The following is a 22648-nucleotide window of genomic DNA, read 5'->3' on the forward strand; positions in this document are numbered from 1 at the left end:
TACCGTAGTCTAATTCGATCCAAGTATAGGTGTATTGCTTATACATCTGCTCGTTCCTCCTGCTGAAGGAACTTCACACTATTTATTGATGTGCAGCAATTTCTCGAGTTACACGCCAATAATACAATCATGCTTACGAGAGTTATATTGTGGGCGAATTTATGTGGCTGTCTCTTTGCTACATGTATGTATTTTGCTAGCATGGCTATTGTTTCCACAAACGCTCGACTTTCGATTCTTGTTACATACCAATCAGTACACAAGTATTCAGGAGTATCAGAATGAGTTCGGGACGTTGCGAGAACAGTATCTCGTTGCAATGTGTTTGTATACGGATGGTTCTACAAGAATTCTGTTCACTCGGCCTTCGTCACGGACGAGAGCAGCTCAACAACCCCTATGTACAGTAATGGACATAGCTGGAAAGTTGATATATGGCTTCAGACTAGTATTCTGAATGTAAGTGAAAGGGCTTACAGGGTACTTTTTACTTATATAGTCATGTTTACACTATTTTTCGGTAATTCATTTTCTATTCCCATTCCGGGATTCCTTTGTTACATACCGTGTGCGTGGGTTTTCTCGGGGTTTTCCAGTTTCCTCCCACTTTCTTCATTCCACCATTTCATTCATCTCTCATCATCACCGTCTCCTTTAGCCTAACCGGCATAACCGTGGGACATAAAACTCAAAGATTGCATTTCATTTTTCCTTTGTCACATAAACACATATTATATACTTCATTGTGCTATCCTTTTGCTTAAAGAAAATAATGTAAATATAAAATTGAAATACATATATTTCTAACGGATATTTCTCTACCAGCACCTTCGACATTAAAATCATTGTGTAATTTCATCATACTTTTAATACTACAGCAGTCTTTTTCAATTACTTTCAGCCCAAAGCTAATGTCTTCAACATCAATCATCCCAACTATATACAGAATATATAAAAGCTATTAAAATATACTTTTAATAGTTTCTACATACCATATTTTTCTATACTACTACTACGTTACAGATACACTTTCATCTAAACAATTCCTATCTTCAAATAGCTTCTATATATTTTTACTTTTAAAAATAATAACTGATTATATTGTATTTTGTATATCAGGATAAAATATTTTTTAAAGCACGTAAATCTCACGTTATTCCACATATGCAGACTTGTAAGTTTACAGAATGTGGCAAGGTTTTGACATATGTGTTAGTTACTTAAACATATATTAATAACTGCTATTACTCTCAATTTTTTTCTCATACCTTGTAATAATTACCTTCTATAACACACATCTGAGAAAAAAAAATTCTGATAATATCTACAACACTTCTTATAATCTTAATCCATATCTAAATAATGTTCTAACGTTAATACAATTTGAGTTAGGATAATTTATCATCACGGGATGGATCAAATGCAAAACAAAAAAGATACTCTGCAATTTTAAATATTTCTGTCATCCACCTTTACGTCTGAAGAATTAATTTTAAAGTAATATTAAATGTTTCTCTCTCTCTTGAAAACTGCACATTAACATTTCCAATGTTCTAAATAATCGTAGGAATTTTCTCTTTTACGTAATGCGCATTTAAAGGTTTTTCAGTACATAATTTTGTTATGGATCCTTCCACTACACCTTAATTGATGACAATGTTAATATATATCACTTTAGCTACCGTATTTGAGACACAGAGTTGAGAGAAATTACTAATTTTTCCCCGAGTGAAAATGTTAACACAGCTTGAAGTTTTCGGTGAATGATGGTAAAATAAATTTTCTTATATACTTACAACCATGTGCGAACGAATGAAAGTGAAACTACCCGCCTCACGGACATTTCAGTCTATCTAGAGCTGTGATTTCCGGATAGAATTCGAAATGAAAATTTGTTCATGGTTTTATTATGTTGAGCTAGCAACATTACTAACAAAAGGTAACTCGTGAGCTCAGCACCACGATTACAGAGCGAGAAAAAGATAGCGGCAAGCGTTCTTACAGTGATAAGAAGAACTTGTTTGCAGAGTAGTTACCAATGGTGAGTAAAGGCTTTACTACTGTCAAACGGAATGGAAGTGGAGAAGCCAAAATCGTCCTCACTCAAATTATCTTAGACCGAATAAAACACCTTCCTGAAAAGTCGTACTTATGTATTTCTGAGATTCGAAAAGTTTAATTCTAGAATGTTATGTTTTAGAAAGCTAAAATAATTAACACTAACAACATTTTTCTTCGTCATCCCACAAATTATACCGTAAGAAACAATGACATCTATCTTCGAAACTCCAACCACACTTTCTTCATCAAATATTTCAAACAAGAAACCTTACTCTTGGGAACTTACTAATGGATGCTGTGATACATATTGTTAATGTTAAGACTTCACCTTCTACCAGTACTCACTTCTCTTTCTTCAGAGTTTAATTTTCCAATCAATTTGACTAGCACTAGTTTATAACAATAGTAACCATGGGATATACAACGGAATCTTACTAATTCAAAGTCCAAGGGGACACGAAAATAGTTCGAATTATCCGAAACGTATGCACTGTTATCAAGGAACAAAACTATTGCATCTCCGTGCAAAAAGTTAATATGCACTATACTTTACCTATTATTTCCGTGATACAATATCGCAAACAAATAAACAACATTTATTCGCACATAAATTAAGCCGCACGACATAAGCCATTGAAAATACATTTAAGTACAGAAACCACATACACTGAATTAACACACAGAACCACATATATGAGTAACAACCTTAATTATCTGTTCTAACTTAAAGAAGTTACTGATTTTTATTTGGTTTGATTGGATAGTTTTTACATGGTCAACAAAATTTTCAATTTTAGTTATTAGGTCAACAAAATTTTTACCAATGTTTACAATATAGTTTTCAAGGGGAATAAACGTTTATTCGAAGAACTCAATATTTTCAATTATCTGAGTTCGAATTAACGAGAGTGAACTATATATCAGGGATGCAAATAACCACTCGCCCGGAGCGAGTGGTTCATCGATGCGGGCGAGTATTTAACATCATACCGAAGGTAAGTAAATGATTTCTATTGTGGGATTGGGCTAGTAGCTTTTTTCTTGGGCAAGTAAAATTTTGTAGCTTATTTGCATCCCTGATATACAATATATATATATATATATATATATATATATATATATATATATATATATATATATATATATATATATATATATATATGTGTGTGTGTGTGTGTGTGTGTGTGTGTAAATCGCATTAATATATACATATAGTAGCCCAAAAGTAGATATACACCTATGCATTAATCAAGTATAACATTCTAGTTTATGGATTTATTTGCTTCGATTGTTCCGGACTTAAGTAATAAGTAAAAAGACATTAAGAACAAATTATAAAGAAACTAGGTCTACCTGTTTGATAACGATAAGAAATTATATAAAATACAGTGAGCTGATCAGTACGGGACTGTATATCTACTTTTGGACAACCCTGTATATACTATATTATCACTGTCAGTGAATTAAAAAGTATTTCCCGAAGTCATTTCACACCAATTCACTCAAAAACATTTTTTTCGTCGATAAAGAACCGTCAAAAAGAGACAATGTTTTAGAATGAATTAATGTGACGTAACCTAGGAAATAGTTCTTAATTCAATAACAGTAACTGGATAGTGTATATATTTTCAATGGTAATAATCTAGTGCCTGTCAAAATAATTGGGGACAATTTTTCTTCTAGAGGAATGAATTTAATAGGTTGAAACTACAGGAATACCAGCTTGCATTTAAAACGGCTACAGCGACAGCCGAAATATAGAGAAAAATTAAACTCTGAAGAGGGCAGAGTAGTGATACAGAACGAGGTCTTAATGTTTACATTTGTGGAATTTTCATTTCGTCCCATATTTGCATGAGTGAATGTACACTCATCTCAGATTTTTACTCCCAGATTACTAAGAAACAGATGGTGAATATTTTGACAGAGAAATGTTATGCCAGCAGTTTTGACAGACCATTAAAAGCTCTGGGCTGTCAGAAGGCTTGTTAATTGGATAATCTGATCAACCCACTGGCTCTCTTCCCACTGTTCTTCTCTATTCATTCCGAAGTTGCATGCCTAATGTTTCGAGTAGTTCCCCAAGCAGAACTAGCGACGCTGGATCAGCTGAGAACATACGTGCTCTCATTTGGAATACACCCTGAGACAACACCAGACACAGACATACTAACTGTTCGGCCTTAAGGAAGCATTGACTTCTTAACTATGTACGTATATACTATAGAACAAATAATAGTGTTGATTTGGCTTTAAAGTCGCAACATTAAGTAGTCGAATTCTGAACATATTTAAAATCTAACAGTGTATAATAAAATTGAAACATACTTTATATTGAAAGAAAGAAAGAACGAAATATTTACAATTTAAAAAAAAATAAAGGAACGAACATACCGTTAGTTTTACTAGTTACACATTTCCTATCAAGAATATTTCTTAAAACTCTGTTTTACGTACACTTTCATTCTATTCATTACTCAATAACACCTTTGTATGTGTATGAAAAACAAATTTCTTTCGAATATCTCCATAAAGACAAACATTTTACTTAAAAAAAATATCGTTAAAACTAGTATCCACGTTAGTTAACTATATTTCTGCACACTTTGTCACTATAATTTTCAAGAATACAGTATATATGAGTGTTTCCTCCCGACATCCCTGTAATGATATTTTTATTCATATGGGTTCCACAAGTAAGTACACAAACAGGAAGTGTTCGATCTTAAAGTTTTGTTTGAACAATCTCTTCACGACTCAGCAATTGTTTCTGAAGCTGCATTATCATTTTCAACACGAGAGAGAAGCATCAAACTTTTTGGTATCTTATTAATTTTCTTCTTTCTTTTACTGGTAGCCCTACTCTTCTTCTTTTTCACTTCTGAAACAGGCTTCGGCGCTGGCATTTCATCAAGACCTCTTTCGCCCAATCTCCTTCTTCTTTGTAATTCAGCATTCCTCTTGCGTTCGGCTTCTCTCCACGCTTCATCGGCACGTTTTTTTCTCATATACGCTGCATTCCGTTTACGTTCCTCTCTCCTTTGAAAATAATCTAATCTTCTTATCCTCATCATTTCAGCATTTCTTCTTCGTTCTGCTTCTCTCCACGCCTCATCAGAACGCTTAATCCTCATCAACTCAGCACGGCGTTGACGTTCTTTCTCCCTTGCATCTGTAACTTCCTTCATTTTTCTAAAATTTATATTTCTCTCACTATCATCATCACTCAATATACCAGTCACATTAGATTCTTTCCGATTATTAGATTGCCAACTCTTAAGAGTTCTTGATTCGGTTTCATTCTTTTTTCTGCTATAACGTATGCTTTGTTAATGGTGGAACAAAAGCTATCCATTCACATTTTCTTCTTTCGGTCTACAGTATTACTCTATCGAAAGAAACAAAAACAAAGAGCATAAGAATCAAAATATCACACTATGACCCAATATATATTAAACAGAAACATCTTACAAGATACTTCTAGTAAGGTCTACAATTTTGAAATAAAATAGTTTAACAGATACCGTATACAATATAAGGAATGTTATTGTATATAATATTTGTGCCTTTCAATTTACTTTCACAGATCTTTGTAAACTGCTTTTCCTGACATTCCCTGACAAAAGTTTATTTTTATTTATTTATTTATTTATATTTTTACCTTTTCCCAACCCTATTAGTTTCGTTAGATACCGAAAGTATCAGTTTATGCGATACGGAATTATACGTAAACATACACACGGTATTAAGACTATCAACAGTTGGGGAGTTTCACGGTCCAACTTTAAAAATTGTCAATTGTCATTACATCCTAGTAAAATTTATACAGAACCTGCTAGAAACTTTACTCTTTGAAAGAAAAAGAATAATCAAAATTGGTACATCTGTATTTAAGTTATGCGTGAGCATGCACACCATGAAGTCGATTAATTACGATATTAACACTATCAACCGTTGAGGAGTTTCACAGTCTAGCTTCGATGACATCACCAGATCCTATTGAAAGGGCATCTCCAGTGACTCCCTACTTTCTTCACTGGTGAGTACCAGGGTCGACATGACTATGTAAAGAACCGGTACGCTCTGTAGGTTACGAATACGTTGTTGCGATGTTACAAAGTGAGGTGTGTTCGAACAGAAGTCGAGAAACCGATCTACGGTTCGACAGTGTTGTAGTTACTTCTTGGGTCATGGGGGGGCGCGGTGGCTCAGTGGTAGAGCGTTCACCTCTGGTGCTTGGGGTCCCGGGTTCGATCCCAGCCCCCGCCAAGTGAACCTTGTGGTGGACAAACACCGTGCTCGTGGGTTTTCTCGGGGTTCTCCCGTTTCCTCCCACTTTCTTCATTCCACCATTTCACTCATCTCTCATTATCACCGTCTCCTTTAGCCGAACCGGCATAACCGTGGGACGTAAAACTTACAGATTTCATTTCATTTCATTTTTCTTGGGTCATGGTGCGCTACTGGAGAGACGTTTGGTGGAGATCTTTGGGTCTATCCTCATCTCCTGATTCTGCTTCGTAATTCTATGCCGCACGTTACCCATGAAATTAGGCATCCATCGGAATTTTCACAAGAAGTGACGGGAACCGACACAAAAGCACGGATTGTTTACTTGTGAGGATGCGTATCCCCGGTGACCGACGGGTCCCTCGGGCATTGTAGGTATGGTGGAAACGGGAAGGCACAGTAGTTTCCGAATATGCCAACCCTGATGTCGCATTTGAAGTTGTTCCAGTGCTAGGGCTCAAAACAGCCAAACAATGCTGATTACTCTCGGCTATTTCGACCTATGCACCAGCGGAGCTTGGTTTGTATGTCAGGGAACTCATAACACACTCCTAGCTACGGGCCTGCTGGATATCACAACTAAGCCCAAGAATGGGTTCAAACTGGAACCAAACTAAGCTCAGCTGACGCATGGGTCGAAATAGCCGAGAGTAATCAGCAGCGTCTGGCCGTGTTGAGCTATGGCACTGGAACAACTTCAGATGTGACACTGGGGTTTGCATAGTCGGAAACTATCATGTCTTCCCGTTGTCCCTACACCTACAATGTCCAAGGGGCCTGTCGGTCACCGGAGATACGGGCCCCAACAAGTAAACAGTCCGTGCTTCTGGGCTGTTCTCGTTACTTCTTGTGAAAATCCTGCTAGATCTCTGTTGTTTCGTGGGTAGTGTGCGGCATAGAATCACGCAACATAGTGTGGAGATGAGGATAGGCCCAAAGATCTCCACCAGAAACCTCTCCAGTAGCGCACGGTGACCCGAGTTGAGCTGATTTTAACATCCCTTTCAGCAGCGAGACTATATGAGACAGGACCTACTGATTAATGTGGAATCCGAACCATTTGAGCTCTAACCGGAAATCGAACCCGAGTCTCCCACGCCAAAGGCGCGTACGCTAACCGCTAAGCCAGAAGGAGTTCCGCATAGTGACCCGAAAAAGGACTACAACGCTGTCAAAACCGCCGATCGGTTTTTCGACTCCTGTTCGAACACATTTCATTTTGCGACATCGAAACCAACATATTCGTGACCTACAGAGCCTACTGGTTCTCTACATACCCACATTGACTCTGGTACTCACCGGTCAAGAAAGTAAGGAGTCAACAATTCATTCACTGAAGATGCTCTTTACATGAAACTACCGAAAGAGCGTACTTTTTCAAACAAAAGTAAATCAACAAAACCGGTGCACCTACGTCGAAATTATGAGTGATCATACACATAATTAAGCAGGGGTGCCCACAAGGGGGGGATATGACGCAAACTGCGTCATTGAAATATTTGGGGGGGGTTAAAATCTATATAAATATGGTTGATGAGGGGGGGTAAAATTAATCGAAAAGAAGATTTTTTCATGGGAGAACACCTACGGATAGACAATTGGGGGGGGTGCGTCATAGACATAAGGGGGGGTGGACACCACTGAATTAAGGTATGAACAATGTCAACCATTGAGAAGTTTCGTGCTTTAGCTCCAAAGACTATTGTTAGATCCTCATAAAATTTAAGTGGAACCACAGGAAAAGAATCCTTTAAAAAATAATAATAATAATAATAATAATAATAAATAAAATCGATGGAGCTGTATCGAACAACTATGCGGATAAAAAGATGTGCGTATCTCAGCTCAGAAAGTCAGATACTCTACAATGTCTACACTAAGCGATTTACGATACTGTAGCTCAACTGATTTCAGTTAAGAATGTAACCATAATCATGGCACAATACACCTTGATATAACTTAATGCATTTGTAACTATTATTCTATATTGTTGTATTGATTGATCTCTAAATTCCATATAACCTTATTACTTCAAACTTGCCTTCATTATCGAGAACGACTACTTTGTTTCCCTGACATTAAAGAACATTTCAATAATTTCCCTGATAAAAATCAAATTGCCTGATTTTCCCGGTCACTGAGAACCGTGTTTAACTCTTGAACAGTACGGAATCCTCACTAACTACAAGTCCACACAAACAATTCCACCTCACTTGGTACAATTCTGTTCACAAAAACCTAACTGTCTTCCAAGGACTAAGTACGAAAAAAATTACCCTAGAACTTTACAAATTTCCTTTAGGTCTGGATCATTTTCCCTGTATTTTGCCACAGTCAAGGGTGGAAGTTGAACAACAATATTGCAATATAAATATTAAAATTTCGTTGTAGATAAACAAAATAGCTACAATACAGGAAATAATGGTAATTTTAAGTCGCAAATTTGATACATTATTTATATTTTTATTCTAGAACGATTTTAAAATAAGGGAAATAATTACGAATACTGAAAATGTCCAATATTCCGACTACTCAGGACATTATTTGAATCTTTTTTTTTTCTTTCTTTCTTTTTAACATAGGTTACTAAGTTCCCGAACAGACATTATTTTGAGCAAGGATTATTATTCTACTAGGCTAGATCGCAATTTTAAGGTTAACAGGAATAACTAAGTTCGGCGCTTATTCAGCATTCTTTTCCCAAGGACTGGTAACAAGTAAACGATTACATAGGTTATGTCTCTCTTGGGAGATTGTCATTTCCAAAGCCGGCTGCTGGTCAGGTTAAGTCCCATTACATCTCACATGTGCTTGATAAGGCTTAGGTTCGCAGACCTAAATGGCTAAAGCACGCTGGGTTCACCTTTCAATATGGTACTGAAAGATGGAGTCACAGAAAGTGAAAGGCTGGAGGACAGGTTCTGACGACATCACGAATGTACAACCTAGTATTAAACATAATTTCCTGAATGAAGACTAATGGCGAGTGTGATCAAATGTCAGGAAGTGAAGTGTAGATCTTATATGACGAATGAGAACACACTGGATTCTCCTTTTCAGCTGTAAGTTTACATACACGCACAAAATCATCTCTGTACCTAACATAGAAACTACTCCCATCGCTAAATACCACAATGTTCCATTCGTCTTTTCATCGCAATAACAGTAACACGTAAAACGTTCTTGGCGGTAACAGTGTGTCAGGATGGCATGGGACACTGGCGCAAATCCCGGGGGGGACGAGGGGGACATGTCCCCCCCAATCTTGGACCTGGGGGGACTGTCCCCCCCAATAATCTGATTTAAAAAGTGCTTTTTCGGATAAGTGTCATGATTTGTGTCCGACTGCCCGAAAGGAATGTAACATGAAATTGATTTCTCTTGGCTTTTCCATTTTTTTAAAAAAAGAATCGTATTCTGTAGTATTTCAAACTGAACTTCGTGCTGTAGTGAGTTTAGTAGTCTCATCAATATGTATTAATTCCACTTCCGCTATTTGGGCACAAATTGTAATAAATGCCAGAGGAGGATATGCCCCTCTCCTCATGCTGGAAAGTTGTCTCAGCTGTAGGTACGGGCACGAATTCCGGGGAAAAGGGGAGACATGTCCCCCCCAACATTGGAACTGGAGGCTCTCCCAATAGTGCTTGAAAAGTGCTTTTTGCAGATAACTGTGATGAGTTGTGTCCGACTGCCACATAGGAAAGTGAGATGAAATTTGTTTCTCTTGGCTTTTCCATTTTTAATGAAAATGAAGGCGTGCGACTGTGCGTGACGTAACCTGATATGAAATCTTATCTCCTCCTCTCCCCTAGGCCCTAGCACACGAAGAGTATATAGAATATCCAATGTCAATAGAACCCATCTTTTCAGTAAATGCGCATTTAATCTATTTGTAGTATCAGAATAGGCATCTACTCATGCTTCGTAAGCTAACTAACTCTATAGCCTATGGAACCCGGAGGTTCAATGCTGCGTTCACAAAAGCTCTCTACTGACTTCTATTCTTGGCCAACTGGATCCAGTTTCTACTTTGTATTCCTATCTCTGCGAGATCCATCTTAATATTGTCTTCTCATCTGCGCCTAAGTCTTCTTAATAGTCGTTTTCCGATTGGTCTTACCCCTAACACTTTGAAAGCGTTCCTACTTTCTTCCATCCTGGCTACATGTCCTGCCCACCTAAGCCTCCTAGACTTGATGACCTTAACAATGTTTGGTAAGCCGTATAATTTACGTAGTTCGTCGTTATGAAGTTTCCACCATTCTCCATTCCCGTTCCTCTTGGTCCGAATATTTATCTCGGGATCTTGTTCTCAAATACTTTCAGTCTATGCTCTGCACTCAGTAAGCGACCATGCTTCTAAACCATACAGAACAACAGGTATGATTATCGTTTTATACATTTTAAGCTTCAAATCCCTCGACAGAATTCGCGACGACAAGAGGTTTTGAACTGAATAATAACACGAATTCCCTGTTTTTAGTCGACATTTAATTTCTTCGTGAATATGATTTTCGTCTGTTAATATTGATCCTAGATATTTGAAAATATCCACTTTATCAAAAGTATTATTTAATATTTTAACACATACATAATTTGCCGTATTACGGTCCCGACGCATTTCCATGTATTTAGTTTTCTCTGCATTTACTTCTAAACCCATGTCCATGCAAGCGCATCTAATAAGACCTCTGCATTTCTTTCTAGTTTTCTCCTATCATCCCCTACTAAATTTACATAATCAGCGTACGCATAACCTGGTGAACACCGTTCAGCTCTAGGCCCTGGTTGCTATCTTTGATTTTCCTTATAGCGTATTCCAGGACAAAGTTGAATAATAATGGCGACAACGCATCTTCTTGTTTCAGGCCATTCTTAACGTGAAAGCTCGTGGCCAAAAATTTTCCTGCCCGGACTTTACTTTGGGATTCATTTAAACATGCCTTAATTGATCTAATTAGCTTTTTCGGTATTCCAAATTCTGTAAGAACGTTGTACAATGTTTCTCTCCTAACCGAGTTATAAGCCTTTCTAAAATCAATAAATAGTTGATGTGCCGGACTACTGTATTTCCGCTTGTTTTCGAGTATTTGGCGAATGGTAAATATTTGGTCGATAGTTGATCGATTTCGTCTAAATCCACACTGATAATCTCCAATAATTTCATCTGCGTATGGGGTCAATCTTGCTAATAGAATGTTTGAAAGGATTTTATAGGATGTTAACAGAAGAGAGATGCTTCGATAATTATTACAGTCAGTTTTGTCGCCTTTCTTGTGGATTGGAACAATGATTGATTCTTCCCACTCTTGTGGCAATTCTTCCTTGTTGTAGATAAGGAGAATGAGTTTGTGTATCTTGTTCCACAATTTTTTGCCTCCAGCTAAAACTAACTCAGCTGGAATTTCGTTTACACCCGAGATTTGTGTTTCTTTAATTTCTTTATAGCGATTTTTACTTCTATTCGATTGGGTTCTGGAATATATGGTTCTGCGGTGTGTATCTTCCTTTCTCCACGCACATTAGTTTTTGGTTGCGTGTTAAGCAAATCGTCAGCAAATCGCAAGCGTGTTAAGAAATCTTTCTATCTATTTAAAATGCTATCTGTATTAGTGAGAACTGTTCCATCAGCTTTCTTTCATATATAAGAACGAGGTTGATAGCCTTTCTTAAATTCGTTGATCCCTTTATACATGTCCCGAATGTTTTTATTTTTACTATTATCTTCAAGTTACTAAATTTTAGCTTTCAAAATATCGCGTTTCTTTGTTCTAAAAGTTTTGGAAGTTCCTCGTCTGATGTCTACGAAATTTTGTGTAGTTATTTCATTCGGATTTTGTAGCCAACGTAATTTTGCCTGTTTTCTCTTCTCTGCTAGTTCGAACCATGGTTTGTTCCTACGTATTTCCGCGTGTCCCATTTTTTCTTTTGAGAGAGGATGTTTCGTAAGCAAAGAAAAGAATTCAATTGCTGGAATATTTTTCTCTATAATCTTAAGGTTACATCTGTTAAGTAAAAAGTATGTTATGCGTCAGATTTCTGAAACGATTCCTGTAATGTTATTAAGATTATAATAATTTTGCTCAAAGAGTATTGTTGCGTCATACATAATTGATATTCTTTCTTCATAGTTTTGGGGAAGTCGTCATTTATATTATTATATTACTATAAAACAATTTTAACGTGGATCTTTGTGGATGCCTAATTAGAAACATACCAATTATAAATATGCATGTATTCAGATTTCAAAATGTTTTCACGGCAGTGATTTGTAATACTGATATGTACTACTACTTCATCTACATCACCTAATATACTCTGCAACAGTTGATCAGATTCATCTACCGTAATATGAGTTTCATCTCCCTTATCTAGAATAAGCCTCAAATCTGCCCACCTTCCAATGTTGAAGACAACCAATGGCGTATTTAGGATTTTCTTTCTATGCCCAACACATGGAAGGAAGTGGGCAATTGCCCACCTGAGTTTGAGAATTAAATATATTTTAATTTATGCATAAATTGAAGTTATAATGGCAAGAATTACAGATCGATAAATCCTATGTGATATGATACAAAAATTTAGAAGTGAATCTAACCCTTTATTCTATTCATACAAGAAAAAGAAAGCATCCCCTTGGCCGTCCTAATTTCCCGGGCTAATTATTCCCCCGTTTTGATTTTCTTTAATTCAAACATTTCCTTCTTTTAAAAATAACTAAACGATATAATTGTTTCTTTGTTATAATAACTAAAGTCCTGTCATGTTGATATCCGCGCATGTTGGTGTGGAAATCCGCGCACTAGTTTCGCTTATCAGCTACTCTTAGTTTTGGTGTTACTGATGACGGCCAACTTGAATCACAACTGACAACGGTCGATAAAGTATGATAGGAGAAATGAAAGTAGTAACGTCAAGAAAAAGAAACAGAAAAATAGAAAGGATGACAGAAAGAACAATTAAGGACGCAGTTCTTACATGGAATGAAATTTGACAAATACAGTATTATTTCTGAACAAAAAGCATAAGAAAATGGAAAGTCAATGACATTCTTAGAAATGGTAAGAAGGATTATTGTTGTACGTGGAATGCGTAAAACTAACAAATTATTTCGAGGGGAGAATGAGCCCGATAGTCTCCTAAATACGTCACTGAAGACAATTCTGCTCCCCTGATCCTTCACAGCATTGTTTTTCAACTTCATAAATATTTTGAACATCGCTTATATATATATATATATATATATATATATATATATATATATATGGGAACGTCTTACCCGTCCCCCCCAATGTTGAAGACAGATTTGCGCCTTTGGCATGGGAGACCCGGGTTCGATTCCCGGCGGGAGCTCATGTGGTTCGGATTCCACGTTAATCAGTAGGTCCACGTCTCATATAGCCTCGCTGCTGAACGGGACGTAAAACTCAAAATCAATCAATCAGTGTGTCAGGAGAAATTGTGCGAAAGTAACTCAGAATAATAGATTAACATTTAACAATTGACTGTTTAGTATTCGTGCGCTCATTGTGGTTAGTTTTCGAAGACTACGGTGGCTCTGATTGCTCCTAGATCTTGCTTTCTAGAAGGAGCACTTCAGTGCGTCACGGAGGCACTGAAATAGACATGTCGGTCATGGAAATCCTCTGCCTACCATCGATGAACCACTAACACGACATGACACTTAAGCGGCAATTCAACTAACGACCATCTGAAAGACGCTTGGGATGAAATGAAAGATTGAGTTGATTTTCGAGTTTAACGTCCCGTTCAGCAGCGAGGCTATATGAGACGTGGACCTACTGATTAACGTGGAATCCGAACCACATGAGCTCCCGCCGGGAATCGAAGAAATGAAAGATTAGACTCGGTACAAACTAATATACAAGGTGTGGCTATTAATTTCCAGGACTTGGAAATTAATAGCAGCTGCTTTTCTCTGTTCGTACCCTGCAATTAATTGTATAGACTGAAGATGCCTAAAAACTTCAAGATGTGCTATAAAAATGCTTTACAGGAAAACAATATGCAAATTATTTAAATCAGTGGTACAATCTACTTTCAATATTTTTCGCGCGTTTAACAATATTTATTTACATGGCTGTATCTGCCAAAATTACGTTCGTCAGTTTAATCAGATGAAAAGCTGATTTTTTTCCTTGTGTTGTGTGTAATTGTCAGGACCAGATTTACATTTTTCTAAGACCTGGACCAAACCACAATTCCGTGCCCCTAGCCTCTGAAAAATTATAGTTCTTGTTAACTTATCTAATATGTTGCTGAAGAAAAGGTTAGTCATCTTCCCTGTGTTTATAAATGTAGAAACACTCTCAAAGCCATCTTCTTTTTATTATTTTATTTATTTATTTTTATTTTATTTTATTTTTTACCTTTTTATTTTTTTTTTATTTTTTTATTTTTTTTAAATGTTTCGGAGAGTATCCGAGTTTCCGTCAAGTACAATGGAAAAAGTAGCATTGCAAATTCCGCTCGCTATCAAGTCGGACAGGGTGGTGTTATAACTTCCTCGAAACTGTTACATGCAACAGCGCACTGTTCATTCACTAATTAGAGGATTCCCAGCCAATGTCAGAATTTTTTCTTTTTCACTTTTCGAATAAGCTGATATTGATAGCAGAAATGAAACGGAGTTAAAATACGGGACATTTTCCTGTCCCGACTAAATTTACGGGGACGCGGGACACTCGGGCTCAAAAACGGGACCCGTATGGCAGGCTTCAGCGTAAAATAAATAGTTTTATTGTTGAAGTATTCATTTCCGATCCTTCTGCGTTTAATTTGGGAATGTCTTGAGCATTTCTTTCATGGCGTGTACATCAAAACTTCCACTAGTACGGAAATTTGAACTCAGCACTTGAAATGGTACGCGTTACATAGCCTTCGGAACCCCAAGCATTAAGCTTCTTAAATTTGACAAGAATTTTTACGCTATTGCTGGTTTTGATTCTACAGAATGCTTATTTTAAGAGTAGCAACAAATGATTGAATTAAACTGTTATTGTTGGAAAACCAAATTTTGGTTGAAGAACCTTGTGTTTTACATCAAAGGTGAGAAATAATACTAATAGCTTTACTAATGTATTTACAAATGTACTATTAGTACCGGCACCTATGACCTTAAACCCGTCAAACGTATGAATGATAATGTCCCTCGGTGTCGCCAAGTCGACGAGCATACTATTCACGGAAAATATTTTCTAAAGTACAAAATTGGTTATTTTACTTTAAATAGGTATAAGCATAATTCATACATTAATTTGTTCTATAACTATCGCAAGCTAAGGTAAGTTATATATATATATATATATATATATATATATATATATATATATATATATATATATATAAATTCATTCAGTGCATTCAGAACTTTATAAAGGTCTTATGTTGAATGTTGTTGTATACCTTAACGTGAAAGCCTCTAATCCACCCAAGGAAAGACTAAAATGTGATAAAAATCACTTACAATGTGATCACCTTAGTTGTATCAATAATATACTAACAAATTGGTCAAAAACCCAGGTGGGTTTTAAAGTGTTTTTTTTTTCAGGTGGGTTCAACCCGAAAAAACCCACCGGTTTTTTTCGGGCTGGGCCCATTTGGGCAAACCATAGCACTAGATACGTTTCCACGCGTCTTTCCCAGCCAAGCTCTTGTTTCGAACTGGTGCGCACTTTGGGAAACATGTGCAGATGCACTAGCTTCCAGATACTAGTAGCACCTCTCTGGGGCGAGTGATCGGTTTCGTGCTGTGACGTCAGTCCTGGATACTAATAGCTATACCTTGTATGAACCCACCATTAAAAGTTGGAATACAGGAAATGATACAGGACAGTGATTTTGGAAGAGGTGTTAAGACAAAAGTTTTGCCTCACAGTGACAGAAATTTTCTATCTACAAGAACACGAAGGCGAGTTTCATAAGGGAACAGGTTAATTTGATAGGAAATAGGACTAATAAATTAGCTTTTCAGATATGATTGCCATTGCAGAGTTTAACTAGAAAATTAACATGATATCAAAGAAGATTAAAGAAAAAGAGGTGAAAATAATTTGAGATAAAAATAAACATGAAAATTTATTTATTTATTTATTTAATTATTGTCAACACAACAGGCTATTGATTTGAGATTAGAATAAACATAAAAAAGATTAAAGCACTGGTGGATGAAATGACTGAGGCTGTGACAATTCTAGAATTCTGAAAAAAAAAAAAAAAATAGAAATAGCTAGTTTTCTATATTTTGGTAGTTAATGATGCAGCAGAAACAATTACATTACGAAAACACGATAAAATATATTGCACTTGAATTATCCGAAATTTGTATGTTAAGGAGAATGGAAAAACTTAACTGATTAGAATGAGAGGCATTAGCAATAACAAGGGCGAAATAACTAAGATGTTAGGACATAGCTGAAATAGAAATTGTACTTTGGGTGGCGTGGTAGAAAGCACCACGGAACGAAAACAAGGAAGGTAGGGAAATATAAAATAAATGGATAGTATTAATGATATACTTCCTACGTCAAGACGTAGTTCCCTAAATCGTAGTATATAGAAACTTCTAAACATGTAGCAAGTGACTTATCAATGATGGAAGTTACAAACATTCTTGTTCTAGTCGCCTCTCTCAATTTCTACAATGTAGGAGAGGCCCATCGTGCCTAGATCAGAAAAACTGAAATAAAATGCAAATAAAAATAGGTTGGCAATTATTAATACATGATAATGACAGTATATTTATTTTATTTTTCGTTCGAAATGAGACAAGATTATTTTTATTGTCCAAATTTCTAGAAAGATGAAAAAAAAAATCTGGTGCATCACGCAATAAGAAAATCTATGGGCTTTTTGGTCTAGGGAAATGACAAAATAGTCATCATTATATATATATATATATATATATATATATATATATATATATATATATATATATATATATATATATATAATATTCAGTGTAAGAAAAGAAGAGATTAATTGTGACATAACAGTGTTAGAAAGGTGTACACGTTCCCAAAGATTGAATAACTAACAAATTGGTCTAATATATTTTTGTTTTTCATCTGATAAAACTAACTACCGAAATGTAGTTATGATGTATCTTATGTGTTATGACGTAGATACAAGGTTCAAGTACAAAGAAAAGATTATGTAAGTTTGCTTAACCTCATCTTACTTCTAAATGATGATCATGCCATGGACCTACAGTGTTAGGTTATGTTCCTTTCATAAAAACATACATTTGCAGAGTTAAGAAAAGTAGTTTACCATGCGCCTTCGTGTTTGTTAATTTAATTGAATATTTCCTTTCTCTCTGGGAACGTCTTATGAGTACTGATTTTATTACTATATCATCGGATTCTTATTTTTACACCTCTTACTCCAAGTTCGGTGATACAGTAATAAAAATGATGCTGATAACGCTTTGAAAGAGGAAGGAAATAATCTATTAAAGTAACATACAGAAGCCCTATAGCTTCTCTAAGTAGATATTTGGGGAGTTGCGGTTTGCTCTGGTTAAATAATCACTTCAACATCGAAGTACGAAACCTTTACGAGCTGTTAGTGGCACGGTGCTGGGTGGAGCTTAGCAGACAATTCTTATGTTGGGTTTGGTGGAGATGATGAAGACGGAAGGGATATAATTAATTGTAATAACTCAAGTGTGGATTAGCGTAGATTAAAGTAGCATACTATAAAGAAAATTAGTACCGATTAGGTTAGCTTAGGTTTGGTTTGTTGTATGTTAGTAGTCTACTCTAAATTATGTTGTAGTATAACTTATTTGTGAGATATTTTCCTACTTTCTTTGTAGAGCAATAGGTGACCATTATTTCACGAAAGGGATGCAAACAATAATGGTATAAAATATAGTTAAAGCTAAGGTAAGTGCAGAACCCTTCTCATCCTAGACTCTCTGAAACTAATTTCCTATATATTTCACCCCAAAATTCCCTGACACATTCTTAATCAGCGCAAATGTTTCAATGCCTCAAATGATTTTACGGTGACCATGGGTTGAACTTGCATGGTGTAGTCACTACAAACTAATTTTCCACCTAATCTGGCTTAGGAGATGAACAAATTGAGAGCCTACGCGCAAGCGCAGGATGCATTCGTAGAAAACAGGCACGTTAACGAAGGTGCGCATGCACTAGAAGGAAGCTTTTTCTAACATCACAATTTCTGCATGCATGAGCATTCCATATTCTTGTGATGTGTATTCTTGCATATTTGCTGTTTGGTGGAAGGTGATAACGTGGTTCATCGTTGGTTCCCATCATATGATGTTAACACTCACAATATGGAACCAACTATGCATATAACACATAGATATGGGATCTTCACATATGTCGGAAGTCACAAATTCTCCAAATATTGACAGCCCTATTCTTAATCTGCACCTACTACATCATCCATAGATTTTGCAATTTTTTGTCTTCTTCCGAAAGAACATCCAATTCTTTTCAATCCATTTCGGATTAGGATTAGGAATTTGATTTCTAGGCTTTCGTCATCTATGGTCATTTTAGTCCGTCACGTGTCAATGTATTTCAGGTTAAGTGCGAAGAGTAGACCCAGAAATGTAAAAAAATATGTAAATTTACTGGGAAGAAAAGAATTTCATTTTTCATGAAATTCGTGCTAAGAAGTGTAAGGAGATATTTTCAACTGTTAGATGTGTTGTTGATTCTCTTTTGAATGGAGGCATACTGACATCAGGCATATTGGTGTAATGAAGAAATTAATTTCCAGCATTCAAACGTGGTGGCTGCATGTGACAGATGTGACATTTCGAGTGTGAGTTTCACAAGAATCTATGTTGGTGAAGAAAAAGGGTTACGCTTTGTGGAGCGGCACCGATAATTGAAATTGAGCAGAAATTGTGGCAAATGCAGGAAAGCACTGAAAATAAAACAAAAATAAAAAATGAAGAGTTACATTTTCAAATGTAAACAGTGTTTTGATTGTTTTGATGGTGTCAAATGTCATTGGTAAAGTCAGCTGTGAAAGGTACTTCTTTCGAGGACACAAAGTTGTCGATAAAGATATTATTTTTTATAGTGTAGTGTCAAAATTAAAAACAATAAGTCTAGCGTTTCTAACGACATACTCACCATTGATAACATGCCTGCATCCTATGGACGCACCCCCTAGGGGTCCCGGCTGCGTTCCTCTTCTGATTTGGTTAGATATCGTTTGTGCTTTTAATAGAAATCTAGCACCGGTGGACACGTGTCTTTTATACTGTAGTTCGTGCAGTTTTACGATACAGTTCCATAGTATCAGTACTAGAAGTAGGGATAGTAGTAGTGTGGCAAGGTTCAGAAACACAGGTCCCCTTCCCATTTAGCCGTGATGAAGATAAAACAACGGACTTGCGGGGCTCTAACCCGCCTTCACTCGCTGACGCTCGCTCGACAATACTAAATGAATATTAAACATTGGTACAGAAAGGATCCAACCTAGTTACTAATCTATGAAGGGGAACTTGTGTTCTAGAACCTTCGAAGTAGTAGTGTAGGAACGGGTTAGAAGCCTCGCGGGGGTTGGTTGTGTTGTGTTCTGTTCTCGACATAAAATGGGCAAATAAAAGCCTTGCCCTAATTTTTCTGTATATTTTACAATCTGTGGATACGTATAATAAAACTGCACCCTGTATTTTTTATGGCACATTTACAGACGCAGTATTTATACACAAAACGTTATAGTTTTCTTAAATAAAATGTGTACCGAGGAATTCTTATGAGACACTTTAGAAGGTAATGTCAATAAATTTCCTCAAGACGAAACTTTCGTATGTTTCAACCTAAAATACCGGACCTACTCTGCGGCACAAAGGCCTTTATTTTTTTTTTACTGCTCTATCGTGTACGGTACCATTTAGCATTTTCAGAAATCTAGTTGCAATACAGCCGTGCCTTTTTTTTTTTTTTTTTTTTTTACGTGACCTACACATAGGAACACGAAGTACATAAACTTCGAATTAATTACCTCAGCATTAATTCCATACATCGTCAACATATCTCGCATAATCCCAGTAATCTTTCAATTTCAAAAACAATAATCCACATTGAGAAACAACTTCGCGACATATGCCATTCCGTCTGCTTTGCAGTGTGCAGTGATGCCAATCATGTTGAATAAAAGTTCCCTTGTCCAAGTCTAAATTTTCCTTCATTCCTTAAAAAAATAAACCTTACTCCGAAACTGGACAATAATAAGCTTATAGCCATGGGCGGCGATTAGGGGGGCGGGCAAGACGGGGCAGTTTCCCCCCACTTTTTTGAAGTGACGCTTTAATTTATATGATTTCATTTGGAAATGTGAACAGGGTGTCCATACGATTTGGAGAAAAGATCTTTGATTTTTCCCTGACTTTCCATGACGAAAGTTCCAGATTTCCCTGACTCCTTAGTAGCTTAAAAATATAGAAAAAAGAAAGAAACCACACCCTCCATACTCCCCATAGTTGGCCTTGTTCTTTTCTGTTTCTTTCTTTTTTCAATTTTCTTTCCAAAGGAATGTAAATTTACATACGTGCATCAGGCCGATATTGATTAGGCCTACATATTACACAAAATGCAAAGTTAGAAACGAAAGTGTGCAGAATACAGAGTACTTAAGATATGAAAAAATTACACATTATATGCTTACACATTATAATACCAATTACATACGGTAGCATTATAATATTGCCTATAGTAATAAACAGTTCATACACACACATTATGTAACACACACTTTTGTTGGTGCAGTTGTTAAATGCAACCCATTTAGAAATTTGTTTTCATACTTTCACGCATAGTTTTCTTCTCATTGATCTGAATATCCTTCTTGTCTTTGCAGTTTAATTTTCTTCTCTTCTTCCTCCAGCTCATTCAGTTGTTGCTGAATCTTTCGTTTCTCTCTCCTCTTCTCGTCTCCAGCACTTATTTCTCTTTTCTTTTCCAAATACACCTGATACTGTCTGATTGAACTTCTCACTGAATTTATCATACCGCTTCTAATTATTAATCCTGATGATCTACCTATTCTCATCACAGAATCATGTATGATCCGTTGAGCCACCAGAGATTCTTCTTGTAAGTTGTCAACAATGAGAATTTTATTTATTGTGAAACCACTTTTCAAAAAATGCGTTTCCGTGAAAGAAGATAAAACACAATTTCGATAAAACACTGACTATAAGTCAACGAAGTTCTTCCCACTTCCTAAGACTAAGTAAAAAACTCATCAAGTCCAATACCATCTCTGTTATTGGCTATGAATTCATTCGAGTGTTCCTTAAATTCTTCAGTCTGAGCTTTCACTGTGAGCTGGAGATACTATTTCTTCGCGTTCTCAGCCACTTGTCCAGATATTCTCTTGGCACCATGCAATTCTTCTAGAACAGCGTCACGTGTGTGAAGTTGCCCCCCCCCCCCCACTTTCAAATTTCGATTCGTAAGTGAAGCCAATCGATTGTTTTTAGTTTGTTATTGATTGTTTTGAAGAAAAATCGTTTGTTTCGAAAAACGTACAGAAATATTCAAAAAATAAAGTTGGGGGCCAACTTCACACTAGCCCCCCACTTTAAAATTTCGATTCGAAACCGAAGTCAATCATTTGTTTTTCGTTTGTTATTGATTGTTTTGAAGAAAAAATCGTTTGTTTCGAAAAACTTACGGACATATTCACAAAACAAAGTTGGGGTGCCAACTTCACGCTGCCGCCCCAACTTTCAAATTTCGATTTCAAACTAATGTCAATCGTTTGTTTTTCGTTTGTTATTGATTGTTTTGAAGAAAAAATCGTTTGTTTCGAAAAAGTTACGGACAAATTCACAAAATAAAGTTGGGTGGGGAGCAACTTCACGCTGCCCCCCACTTTCAACTTTCGACTCTAAACTGATGCCAATCATTTGTTTTTCGTTTGTTATTAATTGTTTTGAAGAAAAAATCATTTGTTTCGAAAAAGTTACGGAGATTTTCACTAAATAAAATTTGAGGGTGGGCAATTCCCCGCTTGGTCACACCACTTTCAAATTTCGATTCGAAACTAAAGCCAATCGTTTGTTTTTTGTTTGTTATTGATTGTTTTGAAGAAAAAATCGTTTGTTTCGAAAAGCTTACGGCGATTTTCACTAAATAAAATTTCGGGGTTGGTAATTTCCCGCTGGACTCTCTAGTATGAAATTTCGACTCAGAACTGAAGTCAATCGTTAGTTTTTCGTTTGTTATTGGCTGTTTTGAAGAAAAATCGTTTGTTTCGAAAAACGTACAGTAAT

The 22648-nt window shown here is 36.2% G+C and overlaps 1 protein-coding gene across 2 annotated transcripts; it reads right to left on the reverse strand.

Annotated features, from left to right (window-relative positions):
- Positions 1 to 781: 781 nt before the first annotated feature.
- LOC145662541 (uncharacterized) lies at positions 782 to 20527 on the reverse strand. 2 transcript variants are annotated; one of them, XM_081728215.1, is made up of 2 exons: positions 20374 to 20527; positions 782 to 5449 (listed from the first exon to the last, which is right to left on the reverse strand). In XM_081728215.1, exon 2 carries the CDS (start codon positions 5247 to 5249, stop codon positions 4812 to 4814), a length of 438 nt encoding a protein of 145 aa, XP_081584341.1. In that variant the 5' UTR covers positions 5250 to 5449; positions 20374 to 20527; the 3' UTR covers positions 782 to 4811. The 2 variants fall into 2 exon arrangements, with proteins under 2 accessions (XP_081584341.1, XP_081584342.1); XM_081728216.1 differs by lacking the exon at positions 20374 to 20527 and adding an exon at positions 19497 to 19631.
- Positions 20528 to 22648: the final 2121 nt, after the last annotated feature.

This window comes from Thermobia domestica, chromosome 10, assembly GCF_964235325.1.
Source record: "Thermobia domestica chromosome 10, izTheDome1.hap1.1, whole genome shotgun sequence".
In the NCBI taxonomy this organism is placed as follows: Eukaryota; Metazoa; Arthropoda; class Insecta; order Zygentoma; family Lepismatidae; genus Thermobia; species Thermobia domestica.

What these genes read in the sequence shown, in the direction of transcription:
- LOC145662541 (XM_081728215.1), bottom strand. Translation starts at nt 5,249, where the DNA reads ATGAAGGAAGTTACAGATGCAAGGGAGAAAGAACGTCAACGCCGTGCT.